Here is a 22,470-nt window from a genome sequence, read left to right on the forward strand (position 1 = left end):
TTATACTGTCTCTATTATATTGATATTACCTCTCTTTCTCCCTTTGAACTCTTTCCATGTATTAAACTCCATTTCTTCTACTCAGCAAAAATTTAAGACCAAAAAATCAGAGCTACCTTTTATTTGAGTTTCTTCTGTGTGCTTTTTTTTCTGTGTGCTTAACAATAGCCTAATACACACTTCTTTTAATTCTAAAAATTCTCATTATGCATATATTACTGTGTCTTAAGATAAATAACTTACCCAGGATCACACAATTAATCAGTGGCTGGCCAGATCCTTACTCACTCTAAGCAGTTTATTTTTGTAATAATTTAGTTCTGTCTGGTCTAGATCATCCAACTGACACATTGATCTTCTTTCATATCAATTTTAGGGACTTTTAAATTTTATTAAAATTTGTATTTCTGCTCAGGCTCGGACTCTCTCTCCCCACTCCCAGTGCCTATCCTAGTCTCTTAAAGGCAGTAGTATTGAAGACAGAGAATTTGATTGGCTTTTGTCCCTGGTTTCTGGGAGAAAGACTCCATATCCTTAGACCACACCAAAGTTTATGCTGAGGAGAAGAATCAGGATTGGGGCTGACCTTCAAAAACAACCCCATGACTCAAGGGTTGGGGGTGTGAGCTAGCCTGACCTCTGGGGAGGGAAGAAGAGAGGAGAAGAAACGGAGATTGAACTCATTTGTGTGGTCAATGATTTGATCAAGTGCAGCTATGCAATGAAACCGCCAATAAAAACTCTGGACACCAAGCTCAGAAGAGCTTTCAGGTTTGTAAACACATGGGTGTGCCAGGATGGGGCCATACCCTGATCCTCAGGAAGAAAGCACAGAAGCTGTGTTTGGAACCCTCCTACACCTTGTGTGTCTCTCCATTTGGCTGGCCTTGATTTGTTCCCTTATAATGATAATTATAAATTGGAAATCGAAGTACAGAATGTTTCTGAGTTCTATGAGTCGGTCTAACAAATTATTTAACTTGAGGGAAGTTGTGGGAACTATCTGAATTTGTAGCCACTTGGTCAGAAGTGTGGGTGGTCTGGGATCCCTTGAAAAGCAGCTGGCATCTGAAATGGGGGCAATCTTTTGGGGGATTGGGTCCTTAAATCTGTGGGGTCTGATGCTAACTCTGGATGGTGAGTATCAGAATTAAATTGCAGTACTGCAAGTAGGGACTAAATAAATATTTGCTGGATTGAATTCATTTACCTAGAATTACAGACCTTTGTTGGCAAAGTAATGTCTCTGCTTTTGAATATGCTATCTAGGTTGGTCATAACTTTCCTTCCAAGGAGTAAGCATCTTTTAATTTCATGGCTGCAGTCACCATCTGCAGTGATTTTGGAGCCCAGAAAAATAGTCTGACACTGTTTCCACTGTTTCCCCATCTATTTGCCATGAAGTGATGGGACCAGATGCCATGATCTTCGTTTTCTGAATGTTGAGCTTTAAGCCAACTTTTTCACTCTGCTCTTTCACTTTCATCAAGAAGCTTTTTAGTTCCTCTTCACTTTCTGCCATAAGGGTGGTGTCATCTGCATATCTGAGGTTATTGATATTTCTACCGGCCATCTGGATTCCAGTTTGTGCTTCTTCCAGCCCAGCGTTTCTCATGATGTACTCTGCATATAAGTTAAATAAACAGGGTGACAATATACAGCCTTGACGTACTCTTTTTCCAATTTGAACCAGTCTGTTGTTCCATGACCAACCTAGATAGCATATTAAAAAGCAGAGACATTACTTTGCCAACAAAGGTCCGTCTAGTCAAGGCTATGGTTTCTCCAGTAGTCATGTATGGATGTGAGAGTTGGACTGTGAAGAAAGCTGAGTGCCGAAGAATTGATGCTTTTGAACTGTGGTGTTGGAGAAGACTCTTGAGAGTCCCTTGGACTGCAAGGAGATCCAACCAGTCCATTCTAAAGGAGATCAGTCCTGGGTGTTCTTTGGAAGGAATGATGCTAAAGCTGAAACTCCAATACTTTGGCCATCTCATGCGAAGAGTTGACTCATTGGAAAAGACCCTGATGCTGGGAGGGATTGGGGACAGGAGGAGAAGGGGACGACAGAGGATGAGATGGCTGGATGGCATCACCGACTTGATGGACGTGAGTCTGAGTGAACTCTGGGAGTTGGTGATGGACAGGGAGGCCTGGCATGCTGCAATTCATGGAGTCGTAAAGAGTCGGACACGACTGAGCAACTGAACTGAACTGAACTGACAGATGCCTTTTAAAGGATTTATACAATTTTCTTGAGTACAATTTTTTAAGTAAATACTTAATATATATGTTATAGGAAAATTAGGAAGTGCAGAAAATAAAAACAGATTGTGATCCAGGGATTAACCATAATTAAAATTTTTATTTAATCTCATTTTAATTTCATTCTTTATCTATTTATTTTTTGTCATTCTTGTTGCAAATACTGAATAATTTTCTATGTAAAGTTTTGTAAGCATGATCATATTTTCCTGCCAAACATTCTTCATTTCCATTTTAATGGCTACAGAGCAGTTCTGAGTAACTTTTTATATTCTTAAAACCTGTGAACCCAGAAGAGATATTGCTTATGTGAATTATATTTAATTATATTTAATGCATGTGGAAATAGAAATGATACTTTTCTTATTGGTCACACCCCATAGCTTGTGGAATCTTAGTTTCCTGACCAGGGATTGAACTGAGATCTCAGCAGTAAAAGTGCTGAGTCCTAACCACTGTGGTGGTGGGAGTTTAGTCACTAAGTCGTGTTCGACTCTTTGTGACCCCATGGATTTAGCCTGTCAGGCTCATCTGTCCATTGGATTTCCCAGGCAAGAATATTAGAGTGGGTTGCCATTTCCTCCTCCAGGGAATCTTCCTGACCCAGGGATCAAACCCAGGTCTCCTGCATTGCAGGTGGATTCTTTACCAACTGAACTATCAAGGAAGCACCCTAAGCACTGTGCCACCAGGGAAACGATATATTCCCAAGAAATGATATATTTTTAAAACACAAAAATACATAAGCACATATTCTATTATCTCTCAGAGTGATGATGTCATCACTCATCATGAAGCCTCTAGAAAACGCCACTGTACCCTTGTGAGAGAATGAGAGTAACAGAACAAGCAACTTCTCCGTTCATTATGAAGACAGTCTTGACTTTATGGATGCCCTGAAAAGGTCTTTGCATGTTAAGAAAAATCAGTTTATATTATTTTACAATGTGCTGCTTTATTCAACCCTATGTTTTTAGGCCTATTCATGTTGATAAACATAGGTCTTATGTATTATTCATTTTAGCTCTTCTTCATTTGTCCTTCATATGCCTACTTCACATTCTTTTATTAATCTTCTACTAATTGACATTTATATCGTTTCTGATTTTTTCAGGACTCCTGGTATAAGCATGCAAATGTTTCTCTTATATCTAGAAGTAGAATTTTTGATATGCATAAGATATTGCCAAATTTCTCTCAAAAGAGAAAATACCAACTTACATTCTCACCTGGTTCCTCCTTTCTATCCTTGATAATTACTGGTATTGTTAGATTTCTGGAAGCTGACTACTTGATGGGTGTAAAACAGTATCATATAATTGGTTTAATTTGCATATCCCTGATTACTGGTGAGGTTTGCATATCCCTGAATATATACATTTATTGGCCTCTCTGGCTATGTCCATCCATTATTTTCTTATTATCTTTTTTATGTTGATTTACAGGACTTCTATATAATTATAAGATACTTAGCCTTTTCTGTTCATAGGTTGCAAGCATATTCTCCCACGTCATACCTCTTTTAACATTGTTGACACTGTCTTTTGTGTGCCAACATTTTTAATATTTAATTTAGCAAAATTTGCCAATAATCTCCTTTGAGTTTAGCTTTATGTATATTTATACATGTACATATCACAATGTATGCATCATAAACATATATATATGTGTGTGTATATATATATATATACACACACACACACACATATTTAATTGTGTGCATGCCTATGTATAGCAAGAGCTTTAACTTACCTGCTTGGAAAGTGACTTCCATGTTTTAGCAACTATAAAAAACAAACATAAAAAAGTGGATAATAAATACTTCATGTAATGTATATAAAAATCCAGTAACCATCTACATCATAACTCATGACACTGACTTTTATATCTAAAAGGCAAAGTTTTTTTTAACCTCAAGATGTGGACCTATGTATGTTATACATTTTGTATTGGTCTCATGTACTATAAACTATTCATAATAATATCAGTGGAGTAGAAAACATATTTTCCATAATCATCATCTCACTTTGGAGATTTCTAGATTTAAAAAGTAAATTAACTTACTCCAAGTTAAATATCCTATGGGCTTAAAACACAAATAATGATATTCATTAAATGTTTTTAGAATATAAAATAATAGAGAAATTATAATTTTAAGGTGTTACCCGTGATCTCTGCTGTATTAATATCTCTGATTACAATTTGAAGGTTGGGTTTCTCTACAGTGAATGGGAAGGACAGGGCAAAGATAAAAAGAAATGAAGGAGAGAACAGGTGATGTTCTAGAAAGACTTGGCCTGTTCTCCACTCTTCTCTAAGAATGTTACAGTTGAATAAAATACTGGAGGTCACTTTCTCTTTCTGATTTCTCCTCACATCCCTGAAGACCTCAAACACTATAAGTCTTATAATATTAAAATAAGTGCAGTCAACAGTGCTGTTTCTTTGCTCAGATTTGAACACTGTGAATATATAATGCCTGTCCAAGAATTATCTCCAGGTTTGAATGTGATTAAGTCCTATAATACGGCTGTGTTAGCAACTAGTAAATATTAACTATTTCAGCTACAGCACAATAATGACAAGTAATATTTTTTCTCCATGGTCATGTGGGTTTTTTTATGTAATTAACCATAGTTAATATAAATAATATATCAAATTCAAGATTATAAGATAGGCAGTTTTTGCTATGTACTTTTCTCTCTTTTAAGCAATGTAATAAGTCATTTTAAGATCACGAGGGAAGAACTATATTCTAAAATTTAGCAAACTGATTCCTATGAAGATAGTTTTCTTCTCTATGCAGTAACAACATCCTTTCTTTACCTAAGATAGTTAATATGGAACCCTGTAATCAAGTGATTAAAATCACAGGTCTATAAGGTAGACTTCAGCATTTAACCTTAATTATAATACTTTATACATTCACTGCGTAGACATCTTCATTTACATAGTGAACATAACAATGTAAATAATTTTATTATTCTGTTGCTTTTGAAATATAGCAGTAAGAAAGGAAGAAAAGTAAATGGTACAAAAGTACATGCATATGCTCTTATGCAATGTTCAGAAGGTATTTATCAGAAGAGGAAGTTAGACACTCTTGAGTTTTGTAGGGTTTATGAGATTTCCAGGGTAAATTATTCACAAAAGACATATTCATTCTGCCGGATATGTCATCATGTTCAGTATTACTGGCTTTTTAAAAAATAAAACTAAAGAGCCATTAAGATTGTTCTTCAAAGGATTCTCTGATTTTCTAAATTCTTTATTTCAAATGAAGTTACTGCATATATAAGGTAAAAAGAAACTTCATTCTTTTGGACATATTTTATTTCTTAGGCTATAGGTTGATGTTCATTATATTTTTAATACTTTTAAGTCTGAACTTTTTAAACAATAAATTCTTTAAAATTAAAAAGTACTTGAAGCTACATGAAAATAATTACTTATTTTAGCTCTAGATGGAAAATTTACCTTTTAGGTTCTATATAAGTAGGTAAAATAAATTTTCTTGATTTCAAACATAAAGTTATAATCAGTGATCTGATGTATATCTCAATTAACATTTATTTGAATTATAATTATTAAGCAAATGTTTACATGGCATAGCATTTTCCTGTTAATGTTGCCATAAAATTAAGGATTTTAAAAAATAATGGTTCTGAATTCAAGTGATAATGATGATGATAACAATGATACCTAGCAAAGCGTATTAAGTGCCTACTGTATATTGGTATTACACTAAACATAACTGATATCATTCAATCCTCAAAAAACTTCCTAAGACTTTGTTACTTTCACTTTTATAAATGAAGAAACAGAAGACTAAATAACTTACTCAGGTTCTCAAAGCTCATAAAAAATGCCAAGGTCTAAACACAAGTCTGTCTAATTTTAATAGGCTACTTTGGTATGTATATGATTTAATATTCCATCTCTGAAGCATATTTTCTTTTTAGAGGTAAATATTTATTTTTAAAGCCCTATACTTTAAAAAAAAGTTTTTACAAATATCTTGATCTTTAGTTATCATTCTTAATTACAGCTTAGAAGTACTGATTAGAAATTAACTGATGTTGACAGAGAAGGAAAAATATCATATGACATATGACATCTCTTATATGTGGAATCTAAAAAGAAATGATACAAATGAACTACTTACAAAACAAAAAGAGACTCACAGACTTAGGGAATGAACTTATGGTTGCCTATACACACTGTTGTTCTATTTAAAATGGATAATCAACAAGGTCCTATGTATAACACATGGAACTCTGTTCAATGTTATATGTCAGCCTGGTTGGGAGGGGAGTTTGGGGGAGAATGGGTACATGTATATGTATGGCTGAGGCCCTTTACTATCCACCCCATCACAACATTGTGAATCAGTTATACCCCAATACAAAATAAAAAATAAATTAATTAAATATAAAAAATAAACTAATGTTAATCTGAGTTTCTTGCTTAAAGAAAACACCTGACAATATTTGTTGTCAATAATAACATCTGAGATTTCAAGTGAAAATTAAAATTTTGGAAAGCTTGTATACACCATGCATTTGACAGCTTTCCAACAAGCAAAGACTTTTCTGATAAGATTCTGATGGTATTAGTGAATGTGATTTTTTAAAAAACATTGTACAGTGAAATATGGCAATATTTGACAGATTGATGTAATTTAATGAATCAATATTTTCTAGCTGATAGTACAAAATTATATTAATGTAAAGAAAAGAGAGCCATTCAAATATGCAATGTAGGCCAATGGATTTTAACAAAACAGATGACAAAAATGTCAGAGTCCACATTGCAACTAAACTTTAAGAAACTACCAGCAGCCAAGTATTGATATAATACCAAAGAAGAATATCTATGATTATTTGAAAAGGCTTTTGTAATACCCTTCCCTTTTCCTCCTTCAATATCTGTTAGGCAGATTTTGTTCATTTGTCGATACTTTCTGAAAACAAACACTGCAACAAATTGAACACAAAGGCAGATATAAGAATCCAGATGTCTTCTATTAAGTCAGACATTAAAGTGACTTTGTAAGAATGTACATAATGCCAAAAAGTTTGAGAACCACTGCCTTAACACATGGAAAAGTGAGAAACAATCAATCTACATTTACACTGTAGGAACCATGACATATTCAGAAAAGACACAGGAAGAATTCTTGTCCAAGTCTAACTGCAAAGCCAGTTCTCTGAGTTCTTCTGTCCAGGCTGGATATAAGAACTGATTTGGCAGAATAAGAACCTTTATCAAGAATATTAAAAATAAGGTGGGTGTTTAGTCTGATGTACTGAGAAAGAGGGAACAAATGAAATTTCTGAAAAGAAAAGATACCAGTAGGGGTTTATAAGAAGTATTAGTCATTGTATCTTTTGATACATAGTATCACAACATCATATCTTTTGAAGTATTACATTACTTGGTTAGGTGTTCTGAAAAACTTACACTGCTCCACAATTTTAAAAAATAGAGATAAGAAAAAATGTTATAACATTGTTGAGATAAACTTGAGAAATATACTTACTTTTGGGCTCATCTGTTGTAACAGCCAAAATAAAATCATACGGAGTCATGAACAACTGCCCTTCACATTCTATAGAAGCAAACAAACGAAATCGCCTTTCCCGAGATGTAGCATAGAGGTCCAGGTCTTCGACTTCTGTTCTGCCAACAGCAACCTGAAGTTAAGAAAGCAAGTAAGTCTGGACTGTGTGAAGCGACACTTCCTTCTAGAAGATACATGTCTTCAATTACGTTGAGAGGGAATTAACAGAGCAAAAGAAAAAAGGTGAAAATACATAATCATAAACAAATATCCACATGAATAAAATGAATTAACGCTCAGAAGATCCTACTATGAATATCATTCAGATTCTGAAGACTTTACACTGGCTCTTTGAACTCGTGATTTCTTTCTTTAGTTTCAGTCTCGGAGAACGTTAAATTTCTGAGCTAGTAGTTTCTTCAGAAGGAACACCAACACTTGCTGAATGCCTACTATGTACTCTCTATATAGGCCTACTTATTTAATTAGAACTCTTTTTACTGTAGTCTATTAATCTTCTAAAAGAAGAAAGGGAAACCCTGACAAGCTGTTCATGGCAACAACTAAGGAAACCATTTAACAGCAGAGTTTAGATTTGTGCTAAAGTCGCTAACTCTAGATCACTAGGGTAGAGTTACCACCAATGATCACTCTGAATTCTACCCAAAGTTAAGATAAGCAGAATGAGGAGTGTGTGTGTATGGGGAGAAGGGAATCTCTTTTGTTTTCCTTAATTTTTAAAATCTTTCCTGGTAGATAGATAAACAATTTCTATTATTTATTTTCTTTGAACTGTAACAAAACTGTTAATATTTTTCTTCCTGATTCCAAAAGCAATGCATAGCTACTGTATATAATTCAGAAGACAGAATTTAAAAACTTGTAATTGTTTATGAATTTTTTGCCAAAAAATCAGGGTTATACTAAACTGTCTGGTTATCTGATTCTTTTTACTAATTAATATATCATTTTTCCATGGCACTAGTCTAGTTTTAGTAACAATGCAATATTACATAGTAAATGTTTGTTGCCTAACTAAATTAATGAATTCCACATGGTTGAATATTTAGGTAATTCATAGTACTTCACTACTATAAAACAATGTTATTAACATAATGGCCTGCCGTGAAAATATTTAGATGTATCTATAAATAGTTCCTTGGGATTAATTCCTGGGAGTAAACTTATTGGTCAAACAGTCATTTCATACACATTATCGAGATACTTCCAGGAAGCTTATGGCAATTTACATGGCTATCAACAATATAAAATTATACCTTCACACATTTCACACAAAACATTTTATATCAGAAAAAAATTCTTCTTTAGGATGACAAACTTAATCTCCTTATTGCCTCTTCTAAGTCATTCCAAACTGTGTACAAACTTAAAATTATTTAAACATCCAATATTTTGAGAAGTTGTATCAAAACAGACAATAAGAACTTTCAGTAAGGAAAATACATTTTATATTTCTAAGTTACACCTTATTAAAAAAAGCCAGGCAAATTATTAATCTTTTCTACTACTCTGAAGACTAAGACTTTTAAAAACATAATGGAAATAGTCAAATAAAAAAATTTTTAAATGCCTTTTTTAAATGGCCTGTACAACAGGTGGAATCTAGTCTCAGCCCTTAAAGAATATATGATCTATATAGGTGGACAAAATGCTAGTTGGAGGGACAAAAGGTACAAACATGGAAAAGAAAGTCAGAGTAAAGAGAAGAAAAGCACAATAGACTGAGGTTAGTAAGAAGACTTCCCTGGTGGCTCAGACGGTAAAGAGTTTGCTTGCGATGTGGGAGACCAGGATTTGATCCCTGGATTGGGAAGATCACTTGGAGAGCATGGCAACCCATGTCAGTATTCTTGGCTGGAGAATCCCTTGGACAGAGAAGCCCTGGCAGGCTACAGTCCATGGGGTTCCAAAGAGTTGGACATGACTGAGCAACTAAGCACAGGAAGAACAACATATGAATTTTAATGTCAGGAAGAGATATGAGCATTCTAGGTTTACACAGCATATGTGAAGGTGGAAATCATCTTCCTGCAACAAAAGTTTTGCATTCATGGAAAAGTGTAGGTAAACTGTTAACAGTTTCTGAGAGAAAGACTAAAGGACCGGGATTTAATCTGACAGAAAACAAAAATGGCCTTAGGAGATTCTTAAGTGAAGTAATGACAGAAAGAAAATGGTACTTTAGAAAGACAAAGCAACCTGGTAACAGAGATAAGATAGCTCAGCAGTATATTAATAGCAAAGTCAGATAATCCATGTATTGGGAAGTTATTTGGGCTCTACCATGGGTAAGGAGGGCTTCCCTCATAGCTCAGTTGGTAAAGTCTGACAGCAATGCAGGAGACCTGGGTTCAATCCCTGGGTTGGGAAGATCCCCTGGAGAAGGAAATGGCAACCCACTCTGGTATTCTTGCCTGGAGAATCCCACGGACAGAGGAGCCTGGCAGGTTACAGTCTATGGGGTCGCAAGAGTCAGACACGACTGAGCGACTAAAGTGCACATAGGTAAGGAGTCACTCAATCACTCAGTGTCAATAATAAGCAATAATTTCCCTGAATACTCCTCAGGGATCCATCTACCATCTCAAGTCTGCTTCTACATCTATATCTCAGGGGCTTTTTCTTCCTCTCTGGGCAGGGGAACCAATCTTGTCTGTGACCATAGTTTATTCTCCTGTTTTCTTCTCGCTAAGCCATTTCCTTGGGTTGAGGTGGCCCCCATCAACCATGACTCATCTCCAGTGAATTTCCTAAAGGACCACTCGATGTGGGGCACTCACTGCTTCTGCACCATAATCTGAAGTCATGCTTCAATCTAACACCCAGAACCACAATTTTTGCCTATTTCCTATAACCTAACATGAACTTTATGTGTGACTTCCGCCCTTACCTGGTGCTGCCACTATTGCTCATGAGGTGCCTGCTGCTTTCTCATCAAACTATCCCTCCTTAGGCCTGGTCCCAGCACACCAAGCCTGCCTGCCTGCTGCAGCTGGCAATTTGATCTACCTATGAACTAATGCTGACAAATCCTCCTTTTCCTTAACTTCTACCAACAATCAATTAACAAAGCCTGTTGTTCTCCCTCTAATTTCTCACATCCACCCACTGCTACTACGTTTGTTTAAGCAATCACTACTTCCCTAAAATTTTAGTCATGGCCTGTGGTTTTCGCCTCTATTCTATGAGAGAAAGAAAGAAAAAAACACGTGGAACTGTGGAACAATTTGTATTCTTTGAACACAAGAAACAGTTTCAGAAGTTAAAGGTTTTCATTAAAACGTCACTGTATGTATGAGTTCTACCTCTTGTTGCCTTAGCAGAAGTACCCGTCATTTTTGATAATGGCACTAGGTGCCTACTGGTCTATTTATCACCTTAAAAGGAGGTGTGGGGAGGAGTTTGGGAACGGTTTGTGCCACAAATACATATATTTATAAATATATATTTCTATCCCTAAAAGGGATATACACACACACACACACACACACATATTTGGTATACATATATATGGCATATATATATATATCCTAAAGGGGAAGAATATAATTTACATATAAAAAAGATAACCAGAGCCTGAGTGCTTAAAAGGGCCTCCAGCTACTGCAGTTGTGTGGGTCCCTCCATTGCCTCTGCTCAATTTAGTGTGATAAATCACATGGTGTAATAATACACATTGTTGTTGTTCAGTCACTAAGTTGTGTCCAACTCTTTGCCACCTCCTGGACTGCAGCATGACAGGGTTTCCTGTCCTTCACCATCTCCTGGAGCTTGCTCCAAACTCATGTCCATTGAGTCGGTGATGCAATCCAACCATCTCATCCTCTGCCACCTCCTTCTTCTCCTGCCCTTAATCTTTCCCAGCATCAGGATCTTTTCCAGTGAGTCAGTTCTTGGCATCAGGTGATGAAAGTATTGGAGCTTCAGCTTCAGCATCAGTCCTTCCAATGAATATTCAGGGTTGATTTCCTTTAGGATTGACTGGTTGGATCTCCTTGCAGTCCAAGGGACTCTCAAGAGTCTTCTCCAGCACCACAATTTGAAAGCAACAATTATTTGTCATTCAGCCTTCCTTATGGTCCAGCTCACATCTGTACATGACTACTGGAAAAACCATAGCTTTGACTAGACGGACCTTTGTTGGCAAAGTGATGTCTCTGCTTTTAATTACTCTGTCTAGGTTTGTCATAGCTTTTCTTCCAAAGAGCAAATGTCTTTTAATTTCATGGCTGCAGTCACCATCTGCAGTGATTTTGGAGCCCTAGAAAATAAAATCTGTCACTGTTTTCACTTTTCCCCCATCTTTTTGCCATGAAGTTGGCATTGCTCAAATGAACCATAGATTGGTAGTAAGCAAAAAACAATTTTCTCATGCCATCACAGTAAACTGGCCTGATCCTAGAGCATTCTAGTTATCATTAGCTGGTAGGACTGGGCTCATCTGGCTGGAGGATCTGATGGGATAGAGCAAAACAGAAAATCAATACTTGGGTCAGTTTTTATACTTTCTGTTCACTTCCACTGACTGATTTGTCTCTTCATACTCAAATACCATAATGCTTTAATTGGTATAGCTTTTGATCATGTTTTTGACTTTAGGTAAAGCAAGACTCCATATGACTGTCAAGCTTTTAAAAATATTTTTGCTGACTGATATGCAATCTTTTCTTCTATGTGAGATTTGAAATTAATCTATGAGGTTCTGTTTTTAAAATTCCATTGATACTTTGGGAGTACACTGAGTTTTGGTGCAATTTAGGATGACTTGACTATAACAAAAAAGCAGCAGACTCACAGATATAGAGTACTAACTAGTGGTTAACAGTGGGGAGAGGGAAGGGAGGCACAGTAGAGAGGTGCTGGAGTGTGAGATACAAACTCTTGGATGTAAGACAGGTTACAAGGATGCACAATCCAACACAACACAAGGAACACAGCCAATATTTTGCTGTAACAGTAAATGGAGTGTAACCTTTAAAAATTGTATAAACTGAATTTTTTTCAAAACTGCCTTTTCATTTTACAGCTGCTGGGAAATTGCATTTTACACATTTTAGGAAATTATTTCATGGGATTTGCTTAACATTCTTTTCAAGTTTGCTGAAAATGTTTAGGGAATCTTCTTCTAGCTCTAAAAAAAATGCTATCTTTTATTTTACTGAGAAATTACAAAACATTCTACATTTGAGTTCTATAATCTCAGTGTTGTTACTTACAAAAATAGAACATATACATGTGTCTGTATATATATACATGGAAATAAAATTTTCAAACACACCTGTAAAATAACAGCTATAATTTAGTCATAAAAATAAATAATGATCATTTTCAGGTAACTGTGGATCCTCTAAGTCATGCCAACATAAGTAAGACAAGTGGTTTAAGAAACAATAGAAATGATAAAAGTTACATTTTTAATTACCTCATCTTCCCAAAAGAAATTAAAAAATACTGTGTCAATGCAATTATTTTCTCTGGAATTTCCAAGCTCAGACCTTTGCAACTAGTACTTGGATGTTACTTCTTAAGGTACTGAAACGAAGGCCTTCAGGCCACATCATTATCCTTCCTGTGAATAACAGAAAGCAAAGGTTCACTGCCAAGGCACCGGCTCATGTTACATCAGGTCAGCAATTTGAAAATTTACTCTGTAGTAAGGTCTGGTTTTCCCAAGGAGGTAAGATTAAACGCCAGATAAAGGATTCACTACTTAACAATTAGAGAAACTGATGCCTACAAGCTGATAATAACCTAAAAAGATAACTTGAAACAATTATATCAATTATCTAAACACCGTAAAACACATTACCTTTTAGCAGCTGAGAAATGGAGACCCGAGAAGAAAGGATGGAAGAAGGAAAAATAAAAACCATTTGTACTGAGTAAAATTATTTCAATTACTCATGCTTAGTAGTTTATTTTTAAAATGTTTTATGAAATCAAATCAGTACTAATTTTTTAAAGTAAAGAATGATTAAAACATGCATTTAATTTCATGTTGGATGGTGATCATTTGGTATGAGGCCCTACCATATATTGGCAAATGTACCAACATTTTTATAAAACATTAAAAAGCAAATATCATTTGAATTTATATCTTTATTTTATATTTTCTGGGCAAGAATCTTATGAGATGTGCATGAGATTCTATTCACATCTATTTTTATTCTAGCTAAAATGATGTTCATGGAAGTATTACATTTGGCTTTCTCAAATGGCTTCAGGCTGATTTAAAAGCTTCTAAGAAGATAAAAGGGGTAACATTTTCTTTGCTTGTTGGGTGGTCGAAAGGTTAAACATCAAGTTCTCAGTGTGGGAAAATCCCAAAGTCCTCTAAGGGAAATGTTTTGATGCTTGGTAAATATGTCCATTTGGAAATATATACAACTAAAGATCAGTCAAGAAGCACTTCCCTGGCTGAGATCACATTGGGAAAAAAAAGTAACTGACCAATTATTTTAAAGTCTCCACTTGCACTGTTACATTAGCTTACATTACAGGATTCTTTATAAGTTTACAAAGTACCTTCACATATATCATCTCATTATTTGATAGGACGGTAGGCGAACGTATCTCTGAGGTGTTAGTAATCACAGTAGTTTGATATGTACACCTAGCCTCTTTCTAGGGCCTTGCTCCAGCAGTGACCTCCCCTGCCTTTCCTACCTCACTGTTTTCACCTCTTCCACTCCCACTGAGTGCTTCCCTTCAGCGCACACACATTTCTCCCATTTGGAAGCTTTCCGACCCACCTCTCCATCCAGCTTGTCACAGCAGATTTCCTCTGTTTCAGCAAGTTCTCCCCTTCACCACTCCACTAATACTGCTGGTCAAGGTCACTGATGACCTCCATGTTACTAAATCCAGAGGCCAATTCTCAGTCAATTCAACTTACAGCATCTGACCCAGTTGATAACTCTCTTTTCCTTGCAACAATTTTTCCTGTCTAAGTCCACCCATTCCTCATTTCCCTCCTATTACCCAGGCAGTTCCTTTTTGGTACTTTTGCTGATACTGCCCTAGGCCAGTCCTTGGACTTCCTCTCTTTTTTGAATCTATACTTACTTCCTTAATCATCTCATCTAGCCTTTACAGATTATAAATATACTGACAAATCCAAAATTTCCATCTCCAGCATTCTGTGATAATATAAATTCCATGAAGGCAGGAATTTTTGTCTGAGTGGTACACTTTTGCTTCCCCAGTGCCTAGAAGAGTTTCTGGCTTTGAGCAAGCTCTCAAATATTTGCTGAATAAATGAATGACTGAATATGGTTGTAAAACTTACTGTAATTGTTAAATAAGGATTCCCGTAAAAGTTAAAATATACTATTAAAAAACCCAGTTGATAACTCTCTTTTCCTTCCTCAGTGATCAATGCAAGCAAATAAAGGAAAACAACAGAATGGGAAAGACTAGAGATCTCTTCAGGAAAATTAGAGATACCAAGGGAACATTTCATGCAAAGATGGGCTCGATAAAGGACAGAAATGGTATGGACCTAACAGAAGCAGAAGATATTAAGAAGAGGTGGCAAGAATACATAGAAGAACTGTACAAAAAAGATCTTCACGACCCAGATAATCACGATGGTGTGATCACTGACCTACAGCCAGACATCCTGGAATGTGAAGTCAAGTGGGCCTTAGAAAGCATCACTATGAACAAAGCTAGTGGAGGTGATGGAATTCCAGTGGAGCTATTTCACATCCTGAAAGATGATGCTGTGGAAGTGCTGAACTCAATATGCCAGCAAATTTGGAAAACTCAGCAGTGGCCACAGGACTGGAAAAGGTCAGTTTTCATTCCAATCCTAAAGAAAGGCAATGCCTTTCTTTGAATGCTCAAACTACCACACAATTGCACTCATCTCAAATGCTAGTAAAGTAATGCTCAAAATTCTCCAAGCCAGGCTTCAGCAATACATGAACCGAGAACTTCCAGATGTTCAAGCTGGTTTTAGAAAAGGCAGAGGAACCAGAGATCAAATTGCCAACATCCGCTGGATCATGGAAAAAGCAAGAGAGTTCCAGAAAAACATCTATTTCTGCTTTATTGACTATGCCAAAGCCTTTGACTGTGTGGATCACAAGAAACTGTGGAAAATTCTGAAAGAGATGGGAATACCAGACCACCTGACCTGCCTCTTGAGAAACCTATATGCAGGTCAAGAAGCAACAGTTAGAACTGGACATGGAACAACAGACTGGTTCCAAATAGGAAAAGGAGTACGTCAAGGCTGTAGACTGTCACCCTGCTTATTTAACTTCTATGCAGAGTACATCATGAGAAACGTTGGGCTGGAAGAAGCACAAGGTGGAATCATGATTGCCAGGAGAAATATCAATAACCTCAGATATGCAGATGACACCATCCTTATGGCAGAAAGTGAAGAGGAACTCAAAAGCCTCTTGTTGAAAGTGAAAGAGGAGAGTGAAAAAGTTGGCTTAAAGCTCAACATTCAGAAAAAGAAGATCATGGCTTCTGGTCCCATCACTTCATGGGAAATAGATGGGGAAACAGTGGAAACAGTGTCAGACTTTATATTTTTGGTCTCCAAAATCACTGCAGATGGTGACTGCAGCCATGAAATTAAAAGACGCTTACTCCTTGGAAGGAAAGTTATGACCAACCTAGATAGCATATTAAAAAGCAGAGATATTAGTTTGCCAACAAAGGTCCATCTAGTCAAGGCTATGGTTCTTCCAGTGGTCATGTATGGATGTGAGAGTTGGACTGTGAAGAAAGCTACGTGCCGAAAAATTGATGCTTTTGAACTGTTGTGTTGGAGAAGAGTCTTGAGAGTCCCTTGGACTGCCAAGGGACAACAAGTCCATTCTAAAGGAGATCAGTCCTGGGTGTTCATTGGAAGGACTGATGCCAAAGCTGAAACTCCAATACTTTAGCCACTTCATGCAAAGAGTTGACCCATTGGAAAAGACCCTGATGCTGGGAGGGATTGGGGGCAGGGGAAAAGGGGACGACAGAGGATGAGATGGTTAAATGGCATCACCGGCTCGATGGACATGAGTTTGGGTAAACTCCGGGAGTTGGTGATGGACAGGGAGGCCTGGCGTACTGCGATTCATGGGGTCGCAAAGAGTCGGACACGACTGAGCAACTGAACTGAACTGAACTGATTAAAACACCAATAATTACCTGATACTAACAGGAGTGGGGAAAGTGATAAGAGGAAAACATGTTCAATGATGTGTCTTTTTTTGGAATGGTAAATTTTCTTATACCAATTTATATCAAGTTTTAGATGTATGTATTAAAATATATACAGTTTGTTAAAGTGATATGTAACCACTTGGAGACTGGAAATAGGATGTATAACTTTCAAACCACTAGAGGAAGAGAAATGATATAGGAAGAAAGAGCAATCTAATGCCAGGTGATAAGGGGAAAGAGATAATAACACATATACATAATACAGCAAAAACTCATGCAAACATGTCCACAATTATAATAAGCAAGATTGGGTTAAACTCCTCCATTAAAATGAGAAACTCTCATATTGTGTTTTTACAAAAAACTATTAAATGTTTCTTACAAGAATAAAACAATACGAAGAGTGTTTGAAAATACACAGAATTAAGAACCAAAAGCGTTAAATGGGACAAAGAAAGATTCACCAAGAAGGTACTACACACATGAACAAAACAGCTTAAAATTATATGGTAAAAAAATTGTTAAAAGAATGCAATCTGATCAACTCACAATCATGGCTGAGATGTCAATACTTCTTTACTAGAAATGGATACATCAAGTGGAGAAACAAGAAAAAGGATCTGAGTAATAAACAAAGAAGGTGCTTATTAACTTTGATTTCGTGAAACAGAGAATATATAAACTTTATTAGTCATCATGAAAACATCAGTAAGATAAAACTGTGAAAGTTATACAGGTTTAATGAAATATTCATATAGTAGAGGATTATACAGGAGTGAAAATAAACTAGAAGTACATGTGTCTAGATGGATACACTTCTTAAACATTAACTTCAAAGACAAATTATAAAAAGGTAGGTACTGTTTATATAAAATGTTTTATAGTTGCAAAATAAGTGTATACTATTCAGAGATACATCCATTTGCAATAAAACTATGGAAACTTATGGGAATGATAAAATGGTTATCTCTTTGGGGAAGAGAGGATCATGACAAGAGAAGGTACATATGTTGGTAGTTTTTTCTTTAAGCTGCTAGTACATACACAGCTAATATGCACTATAGCATTATTGTCTATTTAAAAGTTAGATATGTTCCATTTTAAAAAACAAATTCTTTCAAGGCTTATTCCCTGATGCACATGGGAAAATGCTAAAAAGACTAAAAGAAAAAAGGCCACTTCAGAAAATTTAAGATACACTATTAAATATTGATTGGATTAAAAAAAGAAAGAAAAACTGAGATTATAAGCTTTTTGAAAATAAATGACACTTAGGAATTTACAAAGAGCCCTCTGTATAATTTGGTCAATGCCATTACTGACATAAAAAAATTCATCTATGCATTTCCTATAAGAAAAATTAAGAATTTAAAATTAATGAACTAAGGGTTTATTTACATAGAAACTAAAAAAGAGGATAAGAACTCAGGAAGTTAAAAAAGAGGATAAGATAAATTTGATGAAAATAGAAGGGAATAGACAATAAAGATAAAAGCAGAAATAAAGTCCCCCAAAAAAACAGTAAACACAAAAAGTGGCATTTGAAAAGATGTAATAAAACAGACAAACCTCTATCAAAGTCTGATTTTTTTAAAAAAAACTGAAAATGAATAAACATTAAACTTGAATTATGACCTATCCATAGTTTGGAAGAGCATCCAAATATAAGAAGAGACCTATAATATATTGATATCTCAATATAATATCAGTTTAAAAGGCAAGAATAATACGTACAGTATGGTCACATTTTTGCTAAAAAGGAAATGATATGTGTTTAGTTTACAGGCCTGTAAAATACATTTTTAACAGCACTGAGGGCAGAAAACCATTTGTGACCTATAAAGTAGAAAAAGGATTTAATATTTTGGCATATTCTAAAAATCAGTCAATAAAAAATAAAAGTTGGCAAAGGATATTAATGGGCAATCCCCAGGAAACTATAAACAAACAAAAAATTCTCCACCTCACTAACAATCAGAGAAGTAGAAATTATAACAATCATGGTAAATCATTTTTCATACTCAAATTTGGAAAACAAATTTGACAAAGTGAAAGGGGACACTGGAAGCCCATTACTTATTGCTGGCAAAAGTATATATTAGTATAACCGTTTTAAAGAACAAATTGATAGTTTCTATCAAAATATAATAGCTATGGACCCAGCAACTTAACATTTGCATGTACAAAGAACCCTGGATATTCACTGTAGCACAGTTAACAGTGGAAAAATAGAAACAATCAAAATTCCCATCAGTAGAGCAATGGTTAAATAAATTATGGCACATCACTAGAGTGGTCTGTGGTCATTTAAAAAGGATTCAATTAGGTAGATCTAGAAGTGGTTTTATGGTAAGAGCCACAAGACACATAGCAGAGTGAGAAAAAGCAAATTACGGAAGAATGGGTAAAAAATAAAAAGCTAAAATCAAAAAAAGCTCATTCTTAAACATAAATCATTTATATATCACATAAATACATACACATATACACATGCATACATAGACATATGTGTATAGACAGAAAAAATTGTGGAATGGTGCATTATTTCTTAAAAAGCAAACAGAACATATATTAGCTCCACTTTACAAAAGAGTTAGCTTAGCCCAGCATCTAGAGAGGACTTAATCAGGGCCACTCAGGCAGCAAATGAGTCTGAGACCAAAACTCAGGTTTCAGGACACTCAACTGAGTGTTCTTCCACATTACACAACTTGGTACACTGAAATACAAGGGCACCGATTTTACAATCCTCCAGGCCTATGTTCAAACGCCAGTTTCAATACTTCCTAATTAGGTAAGCTTGGGAAAAAGAGATTTCTAAACTTTAGCATTTTCACTGTAAAATGGACAAATTAAGACTAACTCTGCTGGCTTCCCCAGTGGCTCAGTTCGTAAAGAATCCACCTGCAATGCAGGAGACCCAGGTTCGATCCCTGGATTTGGGAGATTCCCTGGAAAAGGAAATGGCAACCCACCCCAGCATTCTTGGCTGTAGAATCTCATGGACAGAGGAGCTTGGCGGCTACAGTCCATGGGGTAACAAAGAATCAGACACGACTGAGCGACTAAACAGCGAATGCTAACCACAAAGTGTAAACGTTACATGAAAATTAAATGAGAAGACTCCCATCTCCTCTGGTCAATAAAATCAGTTTATGCAGAGTATCCTTTGTGTTAATCAGCAGGGTCCAGAAATGGTCTTTGACATCTCAGATCCACGCATATATTTGCCAGCTCAGTACTTCCCTGTCACTTTAAGTTGGGAGTTCTCTAAATACATCCATGGTGACCAAACAATTCCAATTGCCTGACATTTCCTTGTGGCTCCTATCTGCTTCATGTGCTACTACCTTTCTCTCAATCATCTTGACTCAGCTCCAAACATCTAGATTATGCAATATGTGCATATTGCATATGTGGTATTATGCAATACCACATATTCTACTGATTTCTTGAGAGTGATGGCTGACCCTCAATGACAAAACCTCTGGCTATGCAGAGAGCCATTGTCATACTATTAATGCCATACCATTAATAGTCAGCTATTTTCCTTAAATAAGTCACCTTGAATTTACCTGCAGCTATAACAAAATAGCAGAGACTGGATGGCTTAGCGACAGAATTTACTTTGTCACAGTTCTGGAAGCTACAAGTCCAAGATCAAGGTGCCAGGACTGAGGTGGTATGATCTCTCTGGTTTGTAGATTGCCACGTTCTTTCTACATCCCCACATGGCCCTTCTGCAGGGTGTGGGCACAGAGAGAGACGGCAAGCTCTCTGGTGCCTCTGCTTACACTAGTCCTATAAGATCAGGAGTCCACTCTCCTGACCTCATTTAACCTTAATTACTCCCTTGGAGGTCTCACTTCCTAGTACAGCCCTAATTGAGGGGTTAGGGCTTCAGCATATGAATTTTGGGGAGATACAGACCATTCAGTCCAGAACACCAACCACAGAGCAACCCACCTGCCTTGTCCTTTATTCACATATATAGTTCTTAAAAATGTTCTTTTATAGGCCACTCCCATCAAGTTGGCAATTTACTCTCTGGAAGAACTTGAATATTTGGAGATTTAACTATGTTCCCTCTCTTTTGGATAATTTATAAACAACCAAACAAAAAACATTAAATAAAATCAGTCTTGACTCCTCAACCTACCTGTACCCCAGTGGGGGTGAGGGTGGTGGATCCCTGCTTGCTAGTAACTTGAGATTCCCGGCCCAACTAACCTTGGCCTGTATGCATCCCAGCTGGGGGTTGGGGGTGGTGGGGGCAGGCATTTCCAGTCCAGGATTCCCTGTCTGCCAACACTGGCCCAGGGGTACCCCAGCAGAAGGCTTGCAGGCTGCCAGTCCCAGCTTGTGGTTCTTTCTATGCCAGCCTCGGCCCAGCAACTTGGACAAACTCTAGCAGTGAACACACCTCTTCCAACGAGGCCTGATTCCCAACCAAGGGAGGCCACCGCTGCTGCCCTTCCAACTTTGTTCCTTCCTTGGGTACCCTCTCTTAGCCCAAGGGTATTCTTTATAATCCTGATTCCTTCTTAGTAGCTAATCCCCGTAAATGGTTAATATTTCTTTATACTGAGTCTTAACTGTTCAAGTTACCATGTGGCTTTTGTTTCTGACTGTTGAAATTATTATTGAAAAGGATAAACAAGTTTTAAAATGATGTAGTTTGGGTAGTTTATTCCCATTACAATGGCATTAAATTTTTTGGAAGAACTTAAATGTTATCTGAATTTAATAGAAAGAAAAACTGAGAAGGCATTATCTGGGACAAAGTTTATAAAACTACTGCCTTCATTTATAAAACAGATTTAAAAATTAAGTCTGGAGAAGATTAAGGGATGGGAACAAAATTAAAGCAACTACTAATAATAACCCAATAAAGTATTCAGTTCAGTTCAGTTCAATTGCTCAGTCATGTCCAACTCTTTGTGACCCATGGACTGCAGCACATCAGGCTTTCCTATTCATCACCAACTCCCGGAGCCTGCTCAAACTCACGTCCATCGAGTTGGTGATGCCATCCAACCATCTCATCCTCTATCGTTCCCTTCTCCTCCCGCCTTCAATCTTTCCCAGCGTCAGGGTCTTTTCAAATGAGTCAGCTCTTCATATCAGGTGGCCAAAGTATTGGAGTTTCAGCTTCAGCATCAGTCTTTTCAATGAATATTCAGAGCTGATTTCCTTTAGGATTGACTGGTTGGATCTCCTTGCAGTCCAAGGGACTCTCAAGAGTCTTCTCTCAACACCACAGTTCAAAAGCATCAATTCTTCAGCGCTCAGCTTTCTTTATAGTACAATTCTCACATCCATACATGACTACTGGAAAAACCACAGCTTTGGCTAGACAGACCTTTGCTGGCAAAGTAATGTCTCTGCTTTTGAATATGCTGTCTAGGTTGGTCATAACTTTCCTTCCAAGGAGTAAGCGTCTTTTA

General features: G+C 36.5%; 1 protein-coding gene across 1 annotated transcript in view; it reads right to left on the reverse strand.

Moving 5' to 3' along the window:
• The window catches only part of MICU3 (mitochondrial calcium uptake family, member 3), a 75,346-nt gene that overhangs the window by 41,296 nt on the left and 11,580 nt on the right, over positions 1–22,470 (reverse strand). Inside the window, exons 2-4 of the mRNA XM_010858398.1 lie at positions 13,272–13,352; positions 7,808–7,961; positions 4,018–4,049 (exon numbers count right to left, since the gene is read on the reverse strand). Coding sequence (XP_010856700.1) covers positions 4,018–4,049; positions 7,808–7,961; positions 13,272–13,352 — 267 coding nt within the window. The remainder of the gene's footprint in view (positions 1–4,017; positions 4,050–7,807; positions 7,962–13,271; positions 13,353–22,470) is intronic.

The sequence above is a fragment of the Bison bison genome, unplaced genomic scaffold, assembly GCF_000754665.1.
Source record: "Bison bison bison isolate TAMUID 2011002044 unplaced genomic scaffold, Bison_UMD1.0 scf7180017864386, whole genome shotgun sequence".
In the NCBI taxonomy this organism is placed as follows: domain Eukaryota; kingdom Metazoa; phylum Chordata; class Mammalia; order Artiodactyla; family Bovidae; genus Bison; species Bison bison.